The sequence below is a fragment of the Danio rerio genome, chromosome 7 (genome assembly GCF_052040795.2).
Source record: "Danio rerio strain M-AB ecotype USA chromosome 7, GRCz13ab, whole genome shotgun sequence".
NCBI lineage: Eukaryota > Metazoa > Chordata > Actinopteri > Cypriniformes > Danionidae > Danio > Danio rerio.
The window spans coordinates 48,425,001-48,450,614 of NC_141027.1; the positions used below are offsets into that span (position 1 = coordinate 48,425,001).

General features: G+C 34.3%; 1 protein-coding gene and 1 long non-coding RNA gene across 3 annotated transcripts in view; one reads left to right on the forward strand and one right to left on the reverse strand.

The window, feature by feature from the left end:
* si:ch211-186j3.6 overlaps positions 1-25,614 on the reverse strand; it is a 453,204-nt gene that overhangs the window by 197,699 nt on the left and 229,891 nt on the right. The window contains exon 8 of the mRNA XM_087261712.1: positions 9,668-9,840. Within this exon, the coding sequence (XP_087117838.1) occupies positions 9,668-9,840 (173 nt within the window). The remainder of the gene's footprint in view (positions 1-9,667; positions 9,841-25,614) is intronic.
* On the forward strand, positions 15,803-19,082 carry LOC147843174 (uncharacterized). 2 transcript variants are annotated; one of them, XR_015496150.1, is made up of 6 exons: positions 15,803-15,935; positions 16,181-16,324; positions 17,042-17,158; positions 17,250-17,291; positions 17,612-17,698; positions 18,088-19,082. It is a non-coding gene; the product is annotated as an uncharacterized LOC147843174 (long non-coding RNA). The 2 variants fall into 2 exon arrangements; XR_015496151.1 differs by lacking the exon at positions 15,803-15,935 and having other exon boundaries at positions 16,244-16,324; positions 17,612-17,742.

Genomic DNA, 25,614 nt, shown 5'->3' on the forward strand with positions numbered 1-25,614 from the left:
TACTTTGTCTGAAGTAATTAGTCTACCAAAATGTGTATATTCCATACAAACAATGAAGCTCTTGAAGCTCTCATAAAGTATAAAGATCAGTTCTTGTCATGTGACTCATGGTTTTAACTAAGTGCACCTGGAAAATGCAACTGCATGCAATATGCACTTCTAATATACATCCAAACGCTGAATGCCTCCATTGGAAATAACGAAGTTGCGTGCACAAAAGACGCAATATATGAACGGCCCCATGAGCAGCTACTCGCTTCTATTCGAAAGATACCTTCACTTCACTTAAATGAGTATTGTCCCAGAATGCTTTTTGTTCAGCTATTTAAATTTGCATGCTTATTAACTGATGTTGAAGTGAAAAACACTGTTTTGGGAAAAAAAGCATTTTTTCTTCTAAAAACTAAATTGCAAGGTAATTAATACAATTACACTGACTTTAGTAGCTGTAATTAAATTACGCATTACACTCAACTCTAAAAATAGGACTCTAGCACAGTGTACAAATAAAGAGAGAACACACACAAAAAAACTCACTTTCACAAAAGTAAAAAAAAGAAATTCTAATAAATACATAAATAAGTTTTGAATATAAAAAGAAAATGTTTGCAGCTTGTTTTTATTAATGAATTACAGATAGTTGCTTGAACGACGTTTCTGCAGTACAGTGCAAAGTCTGTCTCCCAGGAGGAATTGGAGGGTCTAAGTGTTTTGAATTAAATGCATCTGCTTTTATCCTACAATCTTTGTGAGTTATGAATCATTCCTTCCGGCATTTGAACTACTGTATTACCTTTTGGGCGTACTAGCCCATCTTTTAAAGTGCAGATAAATGAATGAATGAACAGTGTTTTTAAAGAACGAATGAATGAACAAACGAAAAGTGTTATAAACTAATGAATAAACAAAAAGTGTTTTTAATGAATAAATGAACAGTGTTTTAATGATTGAATAGTGTTTTGAATGAAAGAATGAATGAATGAATGAATGAATGAATGAACCGTGTTTGAATTAATTGATGAACAGTGTTTTAATGAATGAATGAAAGAATGAATGAATGAACCGTGTTTGAATGAATGAATGAGCAGTTTTGAATGAATGAATGAATGAACAGTGCTTTGAAAATGAATGAATGATTAAATTAATTAATAGTATTTTATTGATTGAACGAACAGTGTTTTGATTGCATTAATGAACAGAGTTTTAAATGAATGAATGAGCAGTGTTTTCATGAATGAACAGTGTTTTATCGAATGAACGAACAGTGTTTTGAATGAATGAATGAGCAGTGTTTTAATAAATGAACGAACAGTGTTTTGCTTTAATGAATGAAATGTGTTTGAATTAATGAATGAACAGCGTTTTTTATTGAATGAAGGAACAGTGATTTTTTTAATGAATGAATTAACAGTGATTTTTAAATGGATGAACAGTGTTTTGAATGAATGAGTAGTGTTTTGAATGAATGAATGAGCAGTGTTTAAATAATTGAATGAACACTGTTTTGAAATAATGAATAAAATGTGTTTTAAATGAATGAATGAACACCTTTTTTAATAAATTAATGTACAGTGTTTGTTTAATAAATGAACAATGTTTTGAATGAATGAATGAATGAGTAGTGTTTTTAATGAATGAACGAACAGTGTTTGGCATGAATGAATGAATGAACAATGTTTTTAATAAATTCATGAATGAACAAAGTGTTTTGAATGAATGAGTGATGTTCTGAATGAATGAATGAACGAACAAATGAATGAACAACTGAACAAATGAATGAACAAATGAACAAACGAACAAACATACAAACAAATGAATGAACAAACTAACAGGGTTTTGAATGAATGAATGAATGAATGAATGAATGAATGAATGAATGATTGAATGAATGAATGAATGAATGAATGAATGAATGAATGAATGAATGAATGATTTAAAAACAGTGATAACCGAACCTTGACACCATGACGCACTACAAAACTATAAGTATTTTTCAAAACTCCTCTCATGGTTATATTAATGAACATAATTTCACTGATTAGACTAGTTTTACATTATGGCATAATGCATGTGTTCTATTGACAGAAATGGGGCCAAGGAATGGATACTGTAAACAAGTAAAGCACTGAAAGCTTAGAAAGTGAAGTGCTGTTAAGGACAAGCTACGCAAAGTAACAGAAATGGAATGTTTGAGAGAAGAAAGCAAGATGAATAAGAAACCAAATAAATGTTGTGGTCTGGATGCACATTGATGGTACGAAGAATGAAAGAGTAGGCGTATTAATCCGTATCTCTTTGGTTCTGTTGAGATTCATCTCTGTTTTATAATTGAAGCGCCCTTGAATCAATTCCATCCCGCTGAATCTGCGGAGACGTCTGGAATAAGCCTAGATAATTCAGCCATGCTCCACCACCCACACACCTTCTTCATCCTCACACGTGTGTATGAGTGTGCAAAATCGCAAAAATAAAGCAAGCACTGCCTTCGCTTCATCATTAGTTTGCTCAGCTTAAGATGTTAGATGAGATTCTGGGAAAACAAATATAGTAAATAAATCCGTTTAAAACACATGGCAACAATTCCCTATACGGTGCACTGGCTTCTCCTTTGATGGTCACTTCTGACACCTAATTAATAACAAGGGAGCCGGTCTTCTCTGTGATGGTCTCTTTCATCCTGCTGCAAGCTAAAACATGGCCCAAACTCCAGGTTTTTCAATCACCAAGGTAAAAACTTGAAATCCCATAAGGTCAGAAGTGTAAACTTCAAGCGGCGTAGCCCTAGTGAATCCATCTAGCAGACTTCCAGAGACCTGGCAATAAAACACAGAGGCTGTAGGCCTACAAATAAGAAAACTTCTTAGTGGAAATCTACAGTAACTGATGTTCACAACTGTCCTGAACCAGTAATGGAGGAAGTACACAAATCAGAAACTTTAGGAAAAGTAAAAAATCTCTTAATAAAATGTTGTTTTGTAAAAAAGTTGTTTAATGGAGCCTCACTCTTAACAAATGATTTGAATTAGGGCATTCTTTACTAGAGTCTCACTCTGAACAGTTCATTTAAATCAAGGTGTTGTTAACTAAAGACTCACTTTGTACCGATTATTTCAATAAGCAAGTGTTTTACTGAAGACTCAGTCTAAATGTATAATTTGAATCATTGAGCTTTTTATTTATTTATCTATTTTTTTACTGAAGACTCACTCTGAAGTGATCATCTGAATCAGTGAGTTGTTTACTGGAGAATCACTCTGAATATGTTATTTGAATCATGTTTTTTTTTTTTCTTACTCTGTAAAACCCAACATTCAACTTTATCAAATTAAATGAATGTAGTTAACTCAAAATTGACTTATTGAGTTAATTCTACTCATTTGTAAAGCGTTGTGAAATCATTGTTGAAGGTAATGAGTTAATTAAATACCTCATTACTTTATCTTAAATGGAGTAAGTACAGTACTCATATAGATTCCTTTTTTATCTCAAATGGCTTGTTGCAATTAGTTTTCCTCAAATGGTTTGAGTTGCCTAAACTTTTTGGGCTCTATTTTGGCAATCCATGAGTAAAGTACAAAGTGCAGGGCGCAAAAGCAATAAGGGCATGTCGGAATCCACTTTTGCTATTTTAAGGATGGAAAAATCCACTTTGTTTACAGAGATGGGTTGCGGCTGGAAGGGCATCCGCTGCGTAAAAACTTGCTGGATAAGTTGCTGGTTCATTCCGCTGTGGCGACCCCGGATTAATAAAGGAACTAAGCCGACAAGAAAATGAATGAATGAATGAAAAATCCGCTTTGCATTGTGGCACATGGTCTAAAAGGGTTGACCTTATTTTCTTAATTTGCTATAAGTGTGTTTTGAGAATAAACCAATCAGAGTCTCATCTCCCATTCCCTTTAGGATTCAGCTGCGTTGCCCCATAGCGCATTTGCTATTTACATGACAGACTTTGTAAGTGGAAAAACTGAAAGTTTCACAAGCAAGAAAACAGTTAAACAGAGCATCTACAGCTTGGGAATGAATTGTTTTTAATAAAACAAATATAAATATGCAAATAATAAATTATACTGCTGATAATAATGACATAATATAAAAGCAAAGTGTTATGAATAAACTGAAAAGCCTCTGCATTTCGTGACTGTGTTCCTTTAAGGTAAAAAATCACTGCTTAGGCTACACGGTAGAATTTTAATAAGAGCATTATCTTAATCATATTAAAATCTGAATATTGGTGTCTTATGTATATGTACTCAGAAAGTCTCAGGTGAAGTTGCATGCTGTCAAAGACAGGGCATTACTCTGTCTTTCAGCATGAGCCCTCCAAGTTTAGCGTGTTTCCTCATTAAACGCAACGAAAGTGTATGCTTCGCACTGTTGTGTCAGAATCCTTGTGAAATACAGTAATACTTTAGAACGCTTAGTTTAAGCAAATTTAATGAACGCAATCATGCGTGTTGAATCTTACGAGAGTCGCTCCAGCGTGTTGTGTGTTTGTCTGTCTGTGTATGTGTCTGTGTCAGGCCCGTTGAGGATGAATGTAAAGGAGGATTAAGCAAAATTGTTTCTACTTTATAATTAATGTTCTCAACTCACAGCAAAAAAACTTTACAATGAGTGCAACTGTTTGTATTCAATAGTTTATTATTATAATTTTCCAATTTCCATATTTGTAATACTTGTATTTTGGCATTTTTTTGCAGTCTATTTAGAATCCAACATGGAAATCAATGATTTTTTTATTGGCATTGATTTTGAAATTTAAATATCATTAACATGCCTGTGTTTTAATTTCAGTAATAAAAATGGCTGTCAAGCCAGGATCTTGATGTTTTATTGTGGGTATGTTGTTTACATGAAGAAATCTGTGTTACAAGTTAAACAAAAATTCTAATAAACAATTATACTTTAAATTTAAATAGTTTTTGTCTTGCGTTTACATTAATTTTACATTTGAATTGCCAAAATTACAAGTTTCAGTATTTTAAATGTGATTAATCGCGATTAATCGTGATTATTTTTTTTAAAAAGGTGCAATGAATTACTTATTTTTTTATCGATTGACAGCACTAATATATATATAATATATATAATATTAAATTATATTTTATATCCTTAATATTTTAATTATTTTTCATATGTAAATATATTTGCGTATTGCTGTAAATCCTGTCTGTATTAAGCAATGTGTAAGCGAGGCGCACAAATAACGCGCTGTGCAATGGACTTTAGACCGGCTTCATTCTGGTCTATTTAACAATCTATCATAGTTTCTCAAAATAGCAACGCAGCAGCAATGCGCCTCAACATGCCTTTTTTGTTTTTTTTTTAGACCAGAATGCCTATATTCTTGCACCAAGCTAAAACAAGAAAACATCAATTATGTCGTGCCTTGGGCCGCATTGTGCCGGGTGTATGATAGGGCCCATAGGGCCCATATATATATATATATATATATATATAAATTTTATTAAAGATAATGTATCATTTAGAATTTTCTTTAGACCTGTAATGTACTACAGAATCTGACAGATTGATTAGCTGTGGCCTAAGTCATCTGAAACAATGTCATACAGTGTTATGCCTGGATTTCATAAGTAGCCTAGCATTTACTGACACAGACTATATATATATATATATATATATATATATATATATATATATATATATTTGAAAGTAATTTGTTTGTAATCAGTTCCACCCCCCCCCCTCCATGTTTAAAGAACAATGTTTTTTAAAAGACTAAACACTTTATTTATATAGTATTGAGCCAAGCACATGGGGTAAGAACATAAATGAAGGTAATGAAGTATTACACGTTTCTCCCAAAGAAAAGCCCATCTAAGCGAAATGCTAGCAGGCATCAGTAGTTCTGCTCATGCCTCTTTGTCCTTTTTCGGTTACCCCGGTTGGCGTGATGACGTGCAAACAAAATGGCCACACCCACTTCTAACTTCATTTATGCTCTTCAGAAACATATGGGTAATGTCATGGATACTACGACTATCTATATTTCTTTACAGTCTATGCTGGGGACTTACTCTGAATGTATTTTTTGAATCAGTGAGTTGCTACTGGAAACTCACTCTGAATGTATAATTTAAATTAGCCAGTTCTTTTACTGGAGATTCACTCTCAAGTTCCACTGAATTTTAAATACATTTTTTATATGTTACTAGCAATGTGTTAGTCTTCAGGAAAGCTATAATCTACTATGCTCAAAAGCAGTACAAAAAAAAACAATTCAGAAGATATGAACATCCAACACTTGCAGTTTTTAACTTCTGCCTAAATGAGTCAATAAATGTTTTGACATCATCTTCTACTTCAGTTTCTCAGGCATGTCCTCATAAACCACTGTAATGAAGTACAGCTGGAATATACCCATCTCGTCATAACAAACTGTCCCTGTAAATCACCAAAACCAGTAGTACACACACACACACACACACACACACACACACACACACATACACACACACACACACACACAAACAAAGTAAATAAAAAGCATTAAAAAAAACAGAAATATCTGTTTTTGCTGAGCAGAGGCATAAATGATTAATTTTTTTTTGTGGTTTGGAGAAATTGGAGGTCTTTCCACAGAGCAAAAAAAATGCTGCTTTGACTTCCTCGCGTTGGCTCAAAAACTAAAGCGATGTCTTGCTTCTAAGCTGATGCTAATTTACTTCACACCCTGCCAAGGGAAACTCAAACAAAATGCTCCACAGACCTGAAGAGAAGTTTTTAAGTACTAAACATCGGCCCACGGCCAAGCATCTCCTCACCTCGCTGTATAGCCTGGGGAGATTAAGACCCTCTAAATGTCTCCAGTGTTGCACTCCAACCATATTTGCTGGAGACTTCAGAAAGCAAGTAGAGCCATAATGATTCAGCACATATTTCAAACACTTAATTAAAACAGTCTTCAGCTGATCAAGCAGCAGCCCAGGTTGCCCTGCTAATAATATCTCATGAGAGCAAAAAAGAGAGCCGATGAATTGGAGAGAAATGTAAACAGACACCAAATATATAGAGTGAACATGCAGGGGAATAAGTGAAGACCGATGTTCTGTTCCAAAACCTGCAAAGCTAGAGAAACAGCACTGAAAGGTGTCATAGGCGAGCTTCACATGCAAAGGTTGTTCAAAAGAAAGCCAATTATTCTGCCTCCTTAGGCGTGCTGTTTTATCGAAGCAGAATTGAACATGATGGTAACACTTCATAACACTTTATAGCATACTAGTCATTCAATAGTATCTAAATAAAGTATCAAACGAGTCGCATTTATTCATGTGTGAAAACTTACCTCAAAGTGTTAATTAATGCATTAACTTACAAATATACTAACATGCTGTAAAAGTGGTTGTTATTGATACTGAATTGAAATGAATTACTGTGATCATTGTGATCTTGTATTTGTGTGGTGTAGTTCTTAAACATTCCTACTTGTGGACACTCTAAAATTTACAATACTGACATGCTGACAGCATCTAAACCTACAATATAAATGCATTGACAACTATAATAGAAACACAATAATACCTAATATATATATATATATATATATATATATATATATATATATATATATATATATATATATATATATATATATATATATATATATATATATAAACAATGTTTGTGTTCATAGATGTCACTGTTCTAGCTTGTTTTGGAGATGTCATACCGCATACCCTATTTTAAATTATATGATGTTTATTGTAAATTAAAAAAAAAAATACTGAAAACATATGAACAGTTTTGTTGCAAAATGAGATATATCCACTTTGAAAAATGTTGGTTATTTGACATTATTATTTAAGACATCAACAGTCAAGTTCATTCACAATTTTTGTAAATTAAACTATTACTTAAGCTCAGTGAAGGCCAGGAACACAATATTTTCAAATCCAGAATATTCTTTATTTACTTTTATGTCTATAAATGATTTATAAATAAGCCAAAAACCACACCAAAATGCAACATATTAATTTTAACATTGTCAAACATCTTAAATTGGTTTTAAACTATACATCATAAATATAGGGAATAATATATACAAAGACTGATTAATAATAAGAAAAATCTGAATTATATTAGGCCAGAATGTACACAACAAAACATAACATGCAAAACGCTATATCCACCTTAGGCTATATTCTACTACAGTAATACCATTAAGAAAAGCTAGTGGATCAATGTTTTGTTTGATAAGCAAGATTAAGTTAGTTAGATATATGACTTGTAGCGTGTTACAGAAAGAGTGGATGCGGCTCCTTCACACCACTAATGAAAAACAAACCTGTATGTTCAGAGCAGGCGGAGCCGTGGTGTTACAGAGTTTGCGACACAAGCTGACCTCGCTCTGTCATATTTAATGAATTATTTCACTGTAATAATAATAATAATAATAATAATAATAATAATAATAATAATAATATTTATAACAACCTGAGCCCTTCATGTTCCATTAAAATAATTGAATTAACGTGAGGTTTTAGGCTATAAATAATAGGTGCAACTGCATAAATAAATTTTCAGATAAGCTACTCAGCTACATGTATGAAATTATTTAAAAATAAACTTAAAAAGGACACTTAGAAATGTCGCCATCCAGACAGGTATATTGTGATGGGGAGGAGCGCCTTCCTCTTGACATCAGCAGAGACTCGTTTCCTGCTGCATTTGCGTATTATTGACAGACGCAGAAGTATTTTTTCTGGTCCAATTTTGTAGCGTTTTTATACATTTTTGTGAAGTTGAACGCTTTATCTTCTATCGCTAAATCAATAAGCAAACTCGGAGCACATCACCGGTGTCAACTCTCTTCCCAGGGGATGCTGAGCTTGCGCAGCATCCTGAACGTTCTATAACTGTTATATCACACTTTGTAAAGAAATTGGTCTGGCGGATTTCACGTTTTTTGAAAAAAAAAAAATAAATAACATAAAAAACAAAACATTGTGTAGTAGGCCTAAAATGTGCATTCTTAAATGTTAATAATGGCAGAAATTCACACATAGGTTAAGGTACATTTGAACAGTGATTTCCAATAATAAAATCCAAATGTCAAAAAATGGCGTTTATCGCGTTTTGCAACCAAACTCTTCATATATACATTTAGATTTGATTTAATTAGTTATATGTAAAACAATAGATAACAACCACAACCAACCAACCATTACTATATGCCTGAATAATAACATTTATAAATGTTAATTTTAATCATTTACCAACTACTCCTAAATGTAAATATTTTGTAAATAATGCACAACTTGATCTAGTAGTTAAAAACATCAATACCAACGTATGAACATATTTTGCACATTACAAATGTGTTTATATGTTAAGAATACAGCTTTTGTAGCTCTATTTACTTAATAAACTGCTTACTAATGTCTTATAATGCATACTTAATGCTTAACAAATTATAAATTAACTATTTGCTGATGCCTAATAAATAATTTATAGTGTGTAGTGATTATAAAGTTATAGTGAACAATATACTGAATACTGTAACTCACAGATGTTTTTGAACAGAGCTAATGAAAGATAGTTAAAGGTGAAGATGTCAGTTTATGTAAAAAAAAAAAAAAAAAAAAAGCACAGACACATTCCATTGATGTGTTTACAGGAGACTAATTAGTAACAAACACAGTACCTTTTCGAACACAGGTTTGTTGTTGTTCACATCGTCAACTCCGACAATGACCTGGGCCACGGCTGAAAGTGACTGCGGCCCACCGGAGGCGTTGTCATCTGTTGCGGTGACGTTCAGCATGTACTTTAATCCCTGTAGTCTGGGAGAAGGGCTGGAGCGCAGACGGATCAATCCTGTGTGGGGAGACAGTCACACATTTATAGCAACATTTAATTGGCCATTACACTCATCTAAATCCCACTCAAACTGCAGTCAACCTCAGTGCCTCCACAGCTGAATTAGCAACTGATTTTCTCGTTAGTTCAGCATGCCATTAATAAAATCTCATCTGATAAAACATCTTTATTAGGGAGTCTGATAAACCAGATCTGAGCCGCGATTTGCATGCTGTTATGACACAGAACTTGTATAAATAGCATACAGGCAAACGTTAAGCAGATTTATTTATTTTTAATCTTCAAATGATAAATGTACAATGCAGTTTTTTTTGGGAATGTGTAATAAGCAGCACTATCACCCAGAAATCGAGACTCATCAGACCAGGCAACGTTGTTTCAATCTTTTATTGTCCAATTTTGGTGAGCCTGTGCAACTTTTAGCCTTAGTTTTCTATTCTTAGCTGATAAGAGTGCTACCTGGTGTGGTCTTCTGCTACTGTAGCCCATCTGCCTCAAGGTTTGACGTGTTGTGCATTCAGAGATACTCTTTTATATACCTCGTTTATAAGGAGTGTTTTTTTTTTTGAGTTAATGTTGCCTTTCCATCAGCTGGAAACAGTCTGGCCATTCTCCTCTGACCTCTGGCATCAACAAAGCATTTGCGACCACACAACTGTCGGTCACTGGATATTTTCTCTTTTCAGACCATTTTTGTACATCCTAAAGATGGTTGTATATGAAAATCCCAGTAGATTAGCAGTTTCTGAAATACTCCTACCAGCTTGTCTGGAACCAACAACCATGCCACATTCAAAATCACTTAAATCACCTTTCTTCTCTATTCTGATACTCGTTTGAATAGCAGATCCTCTTGACCATGTTTACATGCCTAAATGCACTGTGTTGCTGCCATGTGATTGGCTAATTAGAATTTTGCAAGCAGTTGGACAGGTGTACCTAATAAAGTGGCCGGTTAGTGTATAATTCCCATTTAATTGTATTATATATATATGTGTGTGTGTGTGTGTGTGTGTGTGTGTGTGTGTGTGTGTGTGTGTGTGTGTGTGTGTGTGTGTGTGTGTGTGTGTGTGTGTGTATATATTAAATTAAAATTAATTTAAATGATTTTATAGCCAAGTAAAATATTATTTTGTTTTCCATTTAAGTTAATAAAATAATAATCCAAAATAAGTAAGTATGTATGCACTCTAAGGTAAAATAATCTAAAGTAAGTATAAGAAAAAAATAGTTTTGTTTTCAGTTTGAAATAACCCCAATGGTTGATTATTTAGCTGTTTTTTTTTTCAGAAAAAACAAACAAACTCATAGTTCAGATTTTTCTGAAAACAAAAAACATATTATTAATCGTCTAGAACGGGGGTTCCCAAACTTTTCAGCCCGTGACCCTAAAATAACAATGCCAGTGATTAGCGACCCCCACAATCCTCAAAAATGGTTATAAATATGCAAATGTTGCACACACAATAGGCCTATATAAACATAAACATATTGACAACACAAAAAAGTCCAACAGTTTAACAATCATAGGCTATAATTTATATAATAATAATAATAATAATAATAATAATAATAATAATTCGTTACATTTATATAGCGCTTTTCTGGGCACTCAAAGCGCTTTACACAATGGGGGGGGAATCTCCTCATCCACCACCAGTGTGCAGCATTGCCATTTTGCCATTTTGCGCCAGACCGCATACCACACACCAGCTGATTGGTGGAGAGGAGACAGAGTGATGATATGCCAATCATGATATGGGGAGGGTTAGGAGGCCATGATGGACAGAGGCCAGTGGGCAGATTTGGCCAGGATGCCGGGGTTAAACCCCTACTCTTTTTCGAAGGACATCCTGGGATTTTTAACGACCACAGAGAGTCGGGACCTCGGTTTAACGTCTCATCCGAACGACGGCACTCACTGAGCAGTATAGAGTCCCCGTCACTATACTGGGGCATTAGGACCCACACAGACCGCAGGTTGGGCGCCCCCTGCTGGCCTCACTAACACCACTTCCGGCAGCAACCTAGCTTTCCCAAGTGGTCTCCCATCCAGGTACTGACCGGGCGCAGCCCTGCTTAGCTTCAGTGGGCGACCATGTGAGAGTTGCAGAGAGCTAGCTGCCGGTATAGTCATTTATTCATTTAATATTAACCTCATTTAATGAGACCAGTGGGTTAATGTTTTTAACACATATCTACTGTATTCTTGGTTTAATTTTGGAGACCGCTAATCTGAAGACATGTTCTTGATTTAAAATATTGACATATTTGGGTGAAAAAAACTAAAAACTTTAGACAAACACTTTATTTTTCACATTGCTGAGAGATTTTACAAGACATGACTCTTGGTTAATGAAATAATACATTTAATTGTGGCTTTTTAATCACACAGGTATTTATTTAGCTAGTGTGAGTATATATCTCTGGATTTTAAGCTTATTTTTCACAATAGAAATAAAAGTTTATTCAGCATAGTGAAGACTTTCCATCATTGGCATACAGTACACTTAAAAAGATGGCCTTTAGTCTCTTTCCATGCTGTATACACAGTTATGCTTTGTTTTGCTAACCTTGGAGGCCTGCCTTCAAGCAGTGTTATTGACAAACTTAATGTAAAGCAGAAATGTGAAAAAAGTAGAACAAACTATGACAAGATGTTAACTTGGAGAAAATGAGTCATACGTTTTCAGCTCTTATCTCTCAATTCTTGATTGTACAGTATTTAGTGAATCTGACTACTGAAAACAAAAACTGAAGTTACACAATTCAAACTTAGAATTAGAAAAGTTGTGACGTTGAAAAGTCACAGTCTTAGTAACAGCTTTCGATGATTTTACACAGCAGTTGTTTGCAATGAATGAATCTTTAACAAAGTCAAATGAATCGTTTTGAAGCTCTTTCAGAATTGTAGATTTTTAATGTATATCATTAGAAAATGAAAGTGTTTTTGACCTTGGATGCACGTAAACCCATTACAGGAGACCTCCAAAACAAAACGGGAAATGTCTAAAACTGCATAATTGAGGCACTTTAACATATTTTAAAAAGTTTTTTTTTTTTTTTTTTTTTCTGTGATGGTAAAGCTGAATTATCTGCATCATTACACCAGTTGCCAGTGTCACATGATCCTTTGGAAATCATACTAATATTCTTATATGCTGCTCAAAAAAGCCTTTAATTATAATCAGTGCTGGAAAAAAAAAAAAAAAACGGTTTACATTACGGAGTTCATTAAAACAGTTTGGATCACAATGAATACATATTGTGTGGACTTAAGAATCTAAAATCTCTGTGCTTCTTTAATAAAGGTGCAGTAGGTGATTGCCTTGACCAGTGTTGGGAAAAGTTACTTTTGAAAGTAGTGCATTAAAATACTGGGTTACTCCCTCAAAAAAGTAACTAATTGCGTTACTTGGATACTTTTTTTATGGAAAGTAATGCGTTATAATACTTTTAAGTTACTTTACCTTACCTGGCTGAGGTTTGATCTCTATCAGAACTCGCAGGTGTTTTTTTTTTTTACCTTTTTTATTGAGAAGCTCGGCATTTAACAGCCACCTGTATAACCTACACTTTCAATTTCCTTAAACAAAATATTTTGAAACATTTCTGAATGCATTTGCTACTTTTGAATGTTTTGTGTTATTTAAAATGTTTAATAACAAAATTAACAGTAAGATGATAAAAAGAAAAAATTCCCAAAATTAAAATAAATTTTTTAGCTTTATACATTGAATACATTTCTTCATGTGGCCTTAACAAGTGTTCACTTCATTCATTCATTTCCTTTTCGGCTTAGTCCCTTTATTACTCCAGGGATGAACAGTGGAATGAAACACACGTTTTACGCACTGGATGCCCTTCCAGCTGCAACCCATCTCTGGGAAATATCCATACACACTCATTCACAGTCATATACTATGACCAATTTAGCCTCATATACTATGAACAATTCACTGTATCACGGCTTTGGATTATCGGGAAACCGGAGCACTTTGAATGATTTGACTATGACTATGAGTTTAAAATAACGAAAATCCATTGTAAAAATGTAAGTCCCCTGTCTGCCATTGTTTTTGACTGTCTTTAGTGTTAATAGGCAATTCTCAAATTAATCGTTTGTTTTAAACGGATCTTCTAAGTAAATCAGTGAAACCAGTTCATTAAATTGAACAAAGTTGTCATAAAACAGGTTTGCATCTTCAGTACTAACATACCGGGAACCCCCTCTGACTCGGAATAAACCAATATCCTTTATTATGCTGTTACCAGAACAGTACACTGACTCATCTGCTGAGAAAAAGGAGACCTGATGATGATGAGTACAAGTCGACTGTCTGTTCCCTCGCAGCGCACACTCTCTCATTGATTGTGTGACTCAACCTCACTAAGGTAATTTTATTCCGCAATATGTTTTTTTTAAAAAAGGTAAAAAGTAATTTGTTACATTTTTTTTTTAAAGTAACTCAAATAATATTACTTATTTTTAAAAGTGATGCATTATATTTCTCTTTACTTTGGAAAAGTAATATTATTACTTGTTACTTATTACACGTTACCCCAACACTTGTTTGTAATTTGTGTTATTCTGGTTGAAAGTCTCTTCACATCCTGATGGCAATCATTAAATTGTTGGTCTAAATGTATTTGCTGTATATGTGTTTTAATATTTTGTGGAAGGTATTGGGCAAAGAAAAGTTTGTCCAATCAAAATGTTTGTTCTAAACATTACGATCTAACTGCCTGTCAACATATGAAATAACATACCTCTGTGGATCCTCTTTACCCTGCTGAAAAATCCAGCTTAAACCAGCCTAGGCTAGTTGGTTGGTTTTAGCTGGTTGACAAGCCTGGTTTTAGAGGGGTTTTGGCCACTTCTAGGCTGGTTTCCAGCCCTTTCCAGCTGGAAATCTTAGCTGGTCTTAGCTGATCAGGCTGGGAGATAACCAGCTAAAACCAGCTTGACCAGCCTAGCCAAGCTGGGAGTCCAGCCAAAACCAGCTTTATCCAAAAACCCTCTAAAGCCAAGCTCGGAGTCCAGCCAAAACCGGCTTTATCCTAAAACCCTCTAAAACCAGGCTGGTCAACCAGCTAAAACCAGCCAACCAGCCTAGGCTGGTTTAAGCTGAATTTTTCAGCAGGGTACACAGAAAGAATAATGCAATTAACACAGACACGGTCCAGACAGAGAATGTCAGACAAACATCCACAACCTAACTTCTTTTTTAAAGTATGTTATTGTAATTACTAACTGCACTAGAACATTTTCTCTCTAGAGCATGTTATGTGGTGTTTTGTAGTAATACTGTGGTTGGTGAGGGATGTAGGCTAAGGGCATCACGGTGGCTAAGTAGTTAGCACTTTCGCCTCACAGCAAGAAGGTAGCTGGTTTGTGTCCTGACTGAGCAAGCTGGCATTTCAGTGTGGAGTTTGCATGTTCTCACCATGTTAGCATGAATTTCCTCCAGGTGTTCTGGTCTCCCCCACAGTCCAAAGGCATAAGGTATAGGTGAACTGAATAAAACTAATTGGAACTTGAAAATGTTTGTGTGTGCATGTAAGAGTGTATGGGTGTTTAGGTTGCAGCTGAAGGGGCATCCACTGTGTAAAATATATACAGGATAAGTTGGCGGTTCATTTTTATGTGGCGACCCTTGATGAACAAAGCAACTAAGCAAAAGGAAAATGAATGAATGGGATCTAGGCTTCCATTGCTATCAGGCTAACATTAGCATTTTCCAAGATCTCACATTGCACCTGGCAATATACACTGTTAGACATTTCTGTAAATTACACAGTTATTTACTGTATTTCACCCAGTGTAATACTGCAAATTCTTTTTACGGTAAATAACTGTATTTACCGTTGCATTATGGGAATTTAGTGTGACGTCGAACAACATATACAGCGATGTACTGTATTTGTAAAAATTCGTGTATTATACTGTATTTTCCACAACTGCTTCAACGCCACCTTGCGGCGATTCGACTACTCTGCACCACATTTTGCCTGAGGACCCTGGAGCAATTCTGGAGGACAATTTATTAGTGTGCCTGAAGAACATACTGGATTTAACAAACTTTACTCTGGTAAGCTGAGGCAGTGTTTCATTTTACAGAATGTTTTGTGGACGAGAATAGAACAAAGTAAAGTATAAAGTTGGCTAATATTATTTTCTCTGGCTTGGCGTTATTTCGCCCATTTGAGAAATATATCATCTATTAAGATGTTACCTTTATTTAATTTATTACATTAACACTACTATTACTTTAAATAAGACTGTTTATGACTATTAGCCATTGTTCTCGTCATATCTTTTTATTTATATACATAGGAACCGGTGTTGCAGCGGGTTTTGGTTTAGGAGGGAACCAGAGGTATGCAGACAGTTTTGGAGGACACTTAGCACGAGACAACGGTCCGGCAGAGAGTGTTTTCCCCCAGAAGAATATGAATGAAAGACCAACAAATAATCCAGGTAAAAGCGCGTCTGTCTGTGCTGACAACACTCGACATTGATTTGAGCACCTCTATTAGCATTTGTTTGCTCGGCAACATTGACTGAAGCGATCTTAAAATTGTAATGTTAACTGTTAGCTAAACTGAGCTAAGTTTATACTGAATTGGACTCAAACTCATTTTAACGTGCAACGTTTAACTTATATTGATTTATACTATATATATTAGATGTTGTGAACTTATTTTTCTCTGGTTTAGAGTAACTTATAACGTTAGCTTGAGAAAATAACATCGCGACGCAACCTATAAGAACGTTAACGTAAATCTATAACGTTACAATATGCATAGAGGTAAAGTTGGTTTTATATTCGCACATTCGTTCATTTAGAAGACTCTATACTGTTTACCATGTTACTTTGAATATTCGATCAGAATTAGCATGCCAGTATGACTTGAAATCAACATTAACACTGTTTATTTGACCGTGAGCATGTTGTACTTTGATAGTCATTAGCTGCTAAAATGATTTCGCTATTTAGAGTTTGCAAATAATACTTTTATGAAATTAAATTATTAAGGGGGAAGTCTGAATCTGCTAATATAAAACCAACTTTACCTCTATGCATTATGCTAATAACCACCTTTTTGCTATTTATTGTTTGCTAATTATTTTTTTATCACAACTCTTGACATTTGGTTTAACATAATTGTTACCATTATATTTTTTTCTGTTTAGATATGGCACTGGCACAGCAGCAGGTTTTGTCTGAAGAAACAAACAGCATTTCAGAGGAACATCTTGATCAGCACAGCCTTATGCTTAAAAAATAAGCAAGACCAGTAAGCAACCAAGGTAAACAAATAAAAAAAAGTTGTGTGGAGGTTGTGGATTGTAGCATGGTATTCTTATCTGTATTTTTGGCTTTTTTATGGTCTCAATATAGAATACTGGGAGCCTGCCTATGCAAACTGGACCTCATACAACAGTAAGTACTGTACATCTATTTGTTTCTCAATATATTAACGTTACTTTTAATACAAAATGTGTCACATGTTTAGTTGCTAGCTAAATAAAAAAATCTTTTCCCTTTTTTATTAAACCATTTAGTAGGTTTTTTTTTCATCTTTGTTTATAATATTTTTGAGCAGATTGAGGTCTGTCATGGGTCAGACATTTCAAAATACAATAATTAGTATTGGGATACATGCATTTGTCTATGTATTAAATGTCTTTTTCCCCATTTCATGTTGCCTAAATATTTTGTAATAAATAAAATAATACAATTTTTTGTATAAATAATTGCAGAGGATGAAACAAAATGCACAGCAACAGCCAAAGTGAGCCAGAAGATAGCAGGAGAAGTAGTGAAGAGAATGACAACCATGAACAACAGTGAGTTATCCTTCTTTCACCAGCTAACTGAGAACTTGGATTAGGTAAGACACTCTCAATAGTTTTATCAGTATTCAGTCAGTTTTAGTTTATTAGGAATACATACTGTAAAACAAATAGTCTAATCTGTCCTGCAGTGAATCAACCCATCACAAATGCTACAATGTTTTTGTAAAACCTTGTTAGGGAAAAAAATAAACAGGACATTCTGGTTAGTTATCTTTTAAACATGGTAGTGAGCAGGTTATGAGCAGGAGCCAGTTGCTCAGTACCAGCTGAAAACTACCCCAACCTAGCTGCCATGCTTCAAAATAATTAACCAGTATATGATTTATTTTTTTTAAACAAGCTTCTTCTATGCTTATGTTAGTCTGTTTGTCCTTATCCAGAGTTCTTCATAATCCTGGACTGGGCCAAATCCTGACCAGATGCTGTGGTGGTCATGGAGGAGTGAATCCTAAAAGACACGTGATCAATGAGTTTCCGCATTGATCCAATGGGCCAGCCTGACCACCCACTGGTGAACTTTCAAGCCTCTGGTGCCTAGACTGCGGCCTTGCACAAGTTTGGCTAGAGGAGAACTGGTCGTGCCCAACTGAGCCTGGTATCTCTCAAGGGATTTTATTCTACACTTTCGTCAGTTGGTGAAGTTTGTTCCATGCCACTGTCGCCACTGGATCACTTGGCTACGATTGGTGGATCGGTGGATTTGCTCTTCAGTGTTTGGACTTTCAGCAGTGACATTTACTGCTTCAATTCTGAAAACTGGACTGAAGCAGCTTCAATTTACAAGAACTTCTATGTTAAGCTGCTTTGACATCATTGATCTACATTGTAAAAGTGCAATAGAAATAAAGATGAATTGCATTTGAACATGTGAATTCAGACATTGTTGAGCATTTGACACCAGAATTAGTAATATTTTAAAGTTGGGTTGTTTCTGAGTCGGCTAATAGTTACAAATATTTATTTTTCCAACAATATGCAATTCAGAAGTTTAAATTTTTATTGTACATGTATGTTCTAGTGCTTTGTGTGATTTATTTATTTTTAATGTGTTGATTTTATTGCTTAATGTAATTTTCACACATTTTCCTTAAATGCTTTAAGCATTATTAATGTTTTAAAGAATGGAATATTTTGTAATTGTGTCTGGTTTAATGTCAGTAGTACTTAGTACAATTGGTTTTTTTTTTCTCAACAATATGCAGGTCAGACACTTAAATTAGTTTTGTACATGTATGTTAATGTGCTTTGTCATTTTCAATGTTTTTTTTTCTTAAAATAAAATATTTTGAATGATTGAAATGTAATGTTTTTACACATTTTTAAGCTTGTTTTAAGCATCTCCAATGTTTTAAATAAAGAGTGTTTATTTTGTTAATATTTTGTAATTGTGTCTTTTTTAGGTCTATAGTATTAAACTAATATTAATAAAATTATATTATAAAATATTTAGGACAAAATTAAAAGGTTTACAGTAGCTAACTGTTAACTTAGGTTTTTACAGTAGTTAACCATTTTCAGACACTACGGTAACATACTGTAAACGGATTTACAGTTGTATACTGTAAATCTAAAATACAGTAACTTACTGGCAACAGTGTTGCCAGTAAGTTACTGTAAAAACCCTTTGAAATGTCTAACAGTGTATATATATATATATATATATATATATATATATATATATATATATATATATATATATATATATATATGTTGTTGTTGTTGTTGTGAATGAGTCAGGGATACTGTTGCGCTTCATACATTGTGTCTTATCGTCAAAGACAGCCGGAGTCAGCTCCTACGTGACCCTCCACCATACACCATCCAGTCGCATCTCTTTCAGGAGAGCGCATTAAACTCTGCTGCATTCATAATCTGGAGAGCTAGATGACTGCTATCTCCAGCTAGCAGCGCAGGGACATTAAAGAAACCAGCACATCAACTGACACACACTTGGCAGAAGGGAAATCGCATGTACCCTAGTTTCTTGAATTGATTCTAATGCATAACGCTAGTCCTTTTGTGGCACAACTCAGGGGAAAAAGAACATGTAATCAATTCTAATTCAATCTGAATACCCCCAGTTCCCCATACGAATGTTAGTGGGGGCCGAAATGAGTGTGTATGTGTGTATTTTGTGCCTTGAGGAGGCTTGTCACAGGTTCCAGTTTTATTCTCTAGACAGTTGTATCAACTGCAGGCTATGGAAGCCACAGGCTAATCTGTTTAGCCTCCACTAACGTTTTCCAAAATTGCCGTTTCAAACTGTGAAGATGCATTGCTACGCAACGGTAGCATTTATGGCAATAATTTTAAACACACATGCACATATAAAGTGCTTGAGCCGGGATTACAGATATTGACAAACTGGCAGCTCATGCAACAGATATTTCAGCAATAATCTGTGCCCTGATTTATCTGTGCTTGAGCTGTAACTGTCTATTATGATTAGCATGCGGTACAGTGGTGGAGTCTTGAACAGGACACAGATGGAAGAGACGGCCAGCACATATCAGTGCACATCAAACACAGAGAAGATGTTTCTCCAGGGCCGTGACAAGCAAATGTCTCCATACATGAATGTGAGGGGCAAGCCATTGGCTTTCTCTTCACGCCACTTTGCATCACCATCATTCCCGCAGTAAGCCACAACAAACCACTACCCAAAAAGGAGGACTTTTTAGTTTAGTAATAAAAAATATAAAATAAAATAAAATAAAATAAATTAAAATAAAATAAAATAAAATAAAATAAAATAAAATAAAATAAAATAAAATAAAATTAAATTAAATTAAATTAAATTAAATTAAATTAAAATAAAACTTTTAATTCTGTCATTTTCAATTCATTTTCTTGTTGGCTTAGTCCTTTTATTAATCCGGGGTCGTCACAGCGGAATGAACCACCAACTTGTCCAGCACATTTTTATGCAGATGATGCCCTTCCAGCCGCAACCCATCTCTAGGATAAAAATAAAACTTAATCAAATTAAATAAAAATAAAATCTTAAACAAATTACAATAAATTAAATATAACAAATTAAATTAACAATAAACAATAAAATAATAAATTAAAATAAAATAAAATGAAATAATGAAAAAATTAAATTAAATTAAATTAAATAAATTAAATTAAATTAAATTAAATTAAATTAAATTAAATTAAATTAAATTAAATTAATTAAAAATAATAAAAAAATAAACCATACACACTGACAGTAAATAATGCATAAATATAAACTGATGAAATTAACTACATTTACAAGATTAACCACAAATGGGTTAAAAAATAAAAGTTTTTTTTTCAAGCTTGAAAAAACTATGCTTGATTATTTTATCTGTGATTTGTTGTTTACTTTTTTCCTGCATTCGAATGTATCCTGTGTGATATTTTTCAATTGTGTGAGCTTTATACCTTCACATATCATTTCAATACAGGCTTATGACAATAAACAAATCGTTTAATCAAAACAGCTTTAACACAGCCTGACAGAACAAAAGACAAAGTCATAATGAAAGCAATGTAAAAAAAAAAACACTTTTCAAGCTCTTAAAACAGAAATAACACCTTTTTTTCCTTGAATCAAACTAGCTATCTAAATATACCAAACTCATTCCAACAGTATGAGTGTGTTCTATATATTAACATGAAGAAAGCAAAACAAAACAGTTAATGCATTCTCTTTAATAGATTGTTGGACACATCCAGAGCATCCTTAATTACACAATTTATCAGCTTTTGTGCAATGTTAACAGCCTGTCAGCCAAATATCTTTTCTGGCAGTCTTTTTATTTATTATTTTATTAGGGGGTCAAGCGCGAAGCGCTGAAACCCTATTGTTTTTGTTAAGATTTTTATTATTATTAGGGGGTCAAGCGCGAAGCGCTGAAACCCTATTGTTTTTGTTAAGATTTTTATTATTATTATTATTATTATTATTATTATTATTCTGCCGAAGTCACTATTGCCCAGACCAAACCGTAAGGCCGAGAGAGCTGAAACTTGGCCAGAAGGTAGTACCCCGGTACACTACATTCTGGCCAAAGATCAGCCAAATCAGACCATAGGTGGCGCTATGGCGCCAAAAAAACACTTTTTGGACATTTTTGGCCGCTATTCGTTCACCGTTTGTCGTAGACTCAAAAACTTTACATTTTTTGAATCCTTGGCTTAACCTGAACAAAAGTGTATATCAGAAATTTTTGCTCTACAACGCACCGTTTTCCCGCTACATCGCGATTTGTCCGAAACCTACTTTTGCGAACTAGTCCTAGGTTTTACACTCAATCTGAACCAAACCACCTCTCAAATATTCTCTGGACACTGAATATCAATAATTATCAAAAAAAAGTTGACATTTTTATTCCCACTCGAAACAGTACACAACAATGTTCAATGCTAATCGAAGCTAAATGCTAATTGGAGCTATAACTTTTGAACGAAATGAGATATCATCACCAAACTTGGCACACACATGCATAAGCTCGATTTGAGATGACACTGCAAAACCCGCAGACTTTGGCCACATAGTGGCGCTATAAAGTTAAAAAAACATAAAAATTACTCTAACCTTACAGCCATTAGTCCGATCAGCTTGAAATTTGGCATGCAGTGTCTTTGACCAAGTTGTCATAACATACTATAAGGACATTGGCATATCTCAAAAAACATGGCCGCCATTGGCCAATTAAAATTGAGCAGCCATTTAACAAGGTTAACGATGAGTGATCAAAACGAAACTCGCTGGGCATGTTCGACTCACGGTCCTAGAGGTCTGTAAGAATTTTGAAAGAAATCGGCCACTAGGGGGCGATTTTACGTATTTTTAGTGTGTAATGGGTTGTGTATCACACAACCTTTTGCACAACCACACAAAATACATATCATATGATAGGCCTGCTCATACCGAACAGTTTGACACTCAAACCACTGCTGTCACTTACACCGTTCGTTAAATATTCATCAATATAGAAAAAACCTACTTTTGCGAACTAGTCCCTGGTTTTTAGCTCAATCGCGACGAAACAAGTGTTGTTAGAATCTCTGGACTGTGTAGATCAATAATTATCAAAAAAAAGTTGAACTTTTCACTTTGGCTAGCTGTAACAGGCTAATTTACAAAAGGGGCGTGTCCACACGAACCTACATGCCTGTAAACCAATAAGGAAAACTCAAAACACCACAGAAATTGGTGAGCACATGTGCCATATCAATGTGAACAAACATGCAAAATTTTGTGAAGATCAAACCATAGGTGGCGCTACAATAGCAAAAATAGTCTTTAAATAATGCTAAATCGCTTAAAAATAAAGTAAATTTGCTTCATTTACACACTATTTCACAAAAAACACTTAATCTACATATCATATGATAGGTCTGCTCATACTGAACAGTTTGAGACTAAAACCACTGCTGTTACTCAAACTGTTCATTAAAAAACCATCAATATAAACAAAACCTACTTTTGCAAACTAGTCCCTGGTTTTTAACTCAATCGCAACAAAACCAGTGTTGTATGAACCTCTGGACTGAGTAGATCAATAATTATCAAAAAAAGTTGAACTTTCCATTTTAGATAGCTGTAACTGGCTCATTTACAAAAGGGGCGTGTCTACACGAACCTACATGCCTGTAAACCAATAAGGAAAACCGAAAGCATCACAGAAATTGGTAAGCAGATGTGGCATATCAATGTGAATAAACAAGCAAAATCTTGTGGAGATTGGGCAATAGGTGGCGCTATAATAGTGGAAATGGTTCTAAAAACATGCTAAAATGGCTTAAAAATGAAGTAAAAGTGCTTCATTTACACACTTATCACTGACATGATTTTTTTTTGTCCATCTTGGATGTTTAAAGGTCTCAAAAACACATTTTCAATATTCTATCATTTTAGCCACTATAACACAGACTTTTAACTGTCACCTACCATTTCTAACCACTAGATGTCACAACAAGACCACTTATTTATTGATCAAAACATTTGCATACCTTTGTTGTTTTACATTTTTTGAGTATAAAGTCAGGGAAATTGCATTTAGGATCATTCTGAATCATATTTTGACCTGATGTAAACACTGTTATGCATTAAACATCTAATTTGGTCCCAGTTAACCTCTTCATAATAATTCTAATAGGTAAAACTGGTTCTATGATTAAACACCTTGTTTTAAAACATATGTAAAGAAAATCACAACTGTGGCTTCTAGATGGCAGTAACAGACCACTTATTGTTTATTTTACTGCTCTATACCAAAGAATGTAATGTAATGTTATGTAATGCATTCTGAATCCCAAACTGACATGGCATGAACACAGTTAGTGCATTTAAGATCAAATTTAGTTAAAGCTTTTCACACCTTTTACTCTGTAGATTTTTAATTGTTTTAATAAAATACAAATTTTTCATTTTATATAGTTAGAACATGCTCAATTATAGAAGGGATATGTTTATGCACACCTAAATGGCTGTAATCACATAAATAAATTACACTGTGGCCACTAGATGGCAGTAGGAGATCACTAATAGCTTATTCACTGCTCTTTTGTCATTTTTATTAGGAAGAGCTAAAATAGCCATAACTCATGAATGAACTAAAATATCTTCACCAAACTTGTTACACATATGCAAGAGGTCAGTCTAAGGTCATAGCATAAAACTCGTAGACAATGGCCAATGATGGGGCTATACATTGTAAAATCAGTGTATCTGAGTAACCATTTATCTGATTAACTTAAAATTTGACATGTCGTGTCTTTGTCTAAGGTGCCATGACTCGATCTACACAATATATCATAGGGCTGCTTATACTGGTCACTTTGACATTCACTCGAAATGTTCTTAAGAAATTTGTCTATACGTAAAAACTGAAGTTGCATTTCTGGAGTGTTTAATCAAACATTTGTTAGCTCAATCTATAAACTCTAACACTCTAATCGTATATTTCATTGGCGAATAAACTACTTACAGGCTTCCTGACTGCTATATGACCTTACCCTGCTAAACTGCTTGACCCCCGTTAATTGCTGCTTGCAGCTATATTTATTATTAGGGGGTCAAGCGCGAAGCGCTGAAACCCTATTGTTTTTGTTAAAATTTTTATTATTATTATTAGGGGGTCAAGCGCAAAGCGCTGAAACCCTATTGTTTTTGTTAAGATTTTTATTATTATTATTATTATTATTATTATTATTATTATTATTATTATTATTATTATTCTGCCGAAGTCACTATTGCCCAGACCAAACCGTAAGGCCGAGAGAGCTGAAACTTGGCCAGATGGTAGTACCCCGGTACACTACGTTCTGGCCAAAGATCAGCCAAATCAAACCATAGGTGGCGCTATGGCGCCAAAAAAACACTTTTTGGACATTTCTGGCCGCTATTCGTTCACCGTTTGTCGTAGACTCAAAAACTTTACATTTGTTGAATCCTTGGGTTAGCCCCAACAAAAGTGTATATCAGAAATTTTTGCTCTACGACGCACCGTTTTCCCGCTACATCGCGATTTGTCCGAAACCTACTTTTGCGAACTAGTCCTAGGTTTTACACTCAATCTAAACCAAACCAGCTCTCAAATGTTCTCTGGACACTGAATATCAATAATTATCAAAAAAAAGTTGACATTTTTATTCTCACTCGAAACAGTACACAACAATGTTCGATGCTAATTGAAGCTAAATGCTAATTGGAGCTATAACTTTTGAACGAAATGAGATATCATCACCAAACTTAATACACACATGCATAAGCTCAATTTGAGGTGACACTGCGAAACCCGCAGACTTTGGCCACATGGTGGCGCTATAAAGTTAAAAAAACATAAAAATTACTCTAACCTTACAGCCATTTGTCCGATCAGCTTGAAATTTGGCATACAGTGTCTTTGACCAAGTTGTCATAACATACT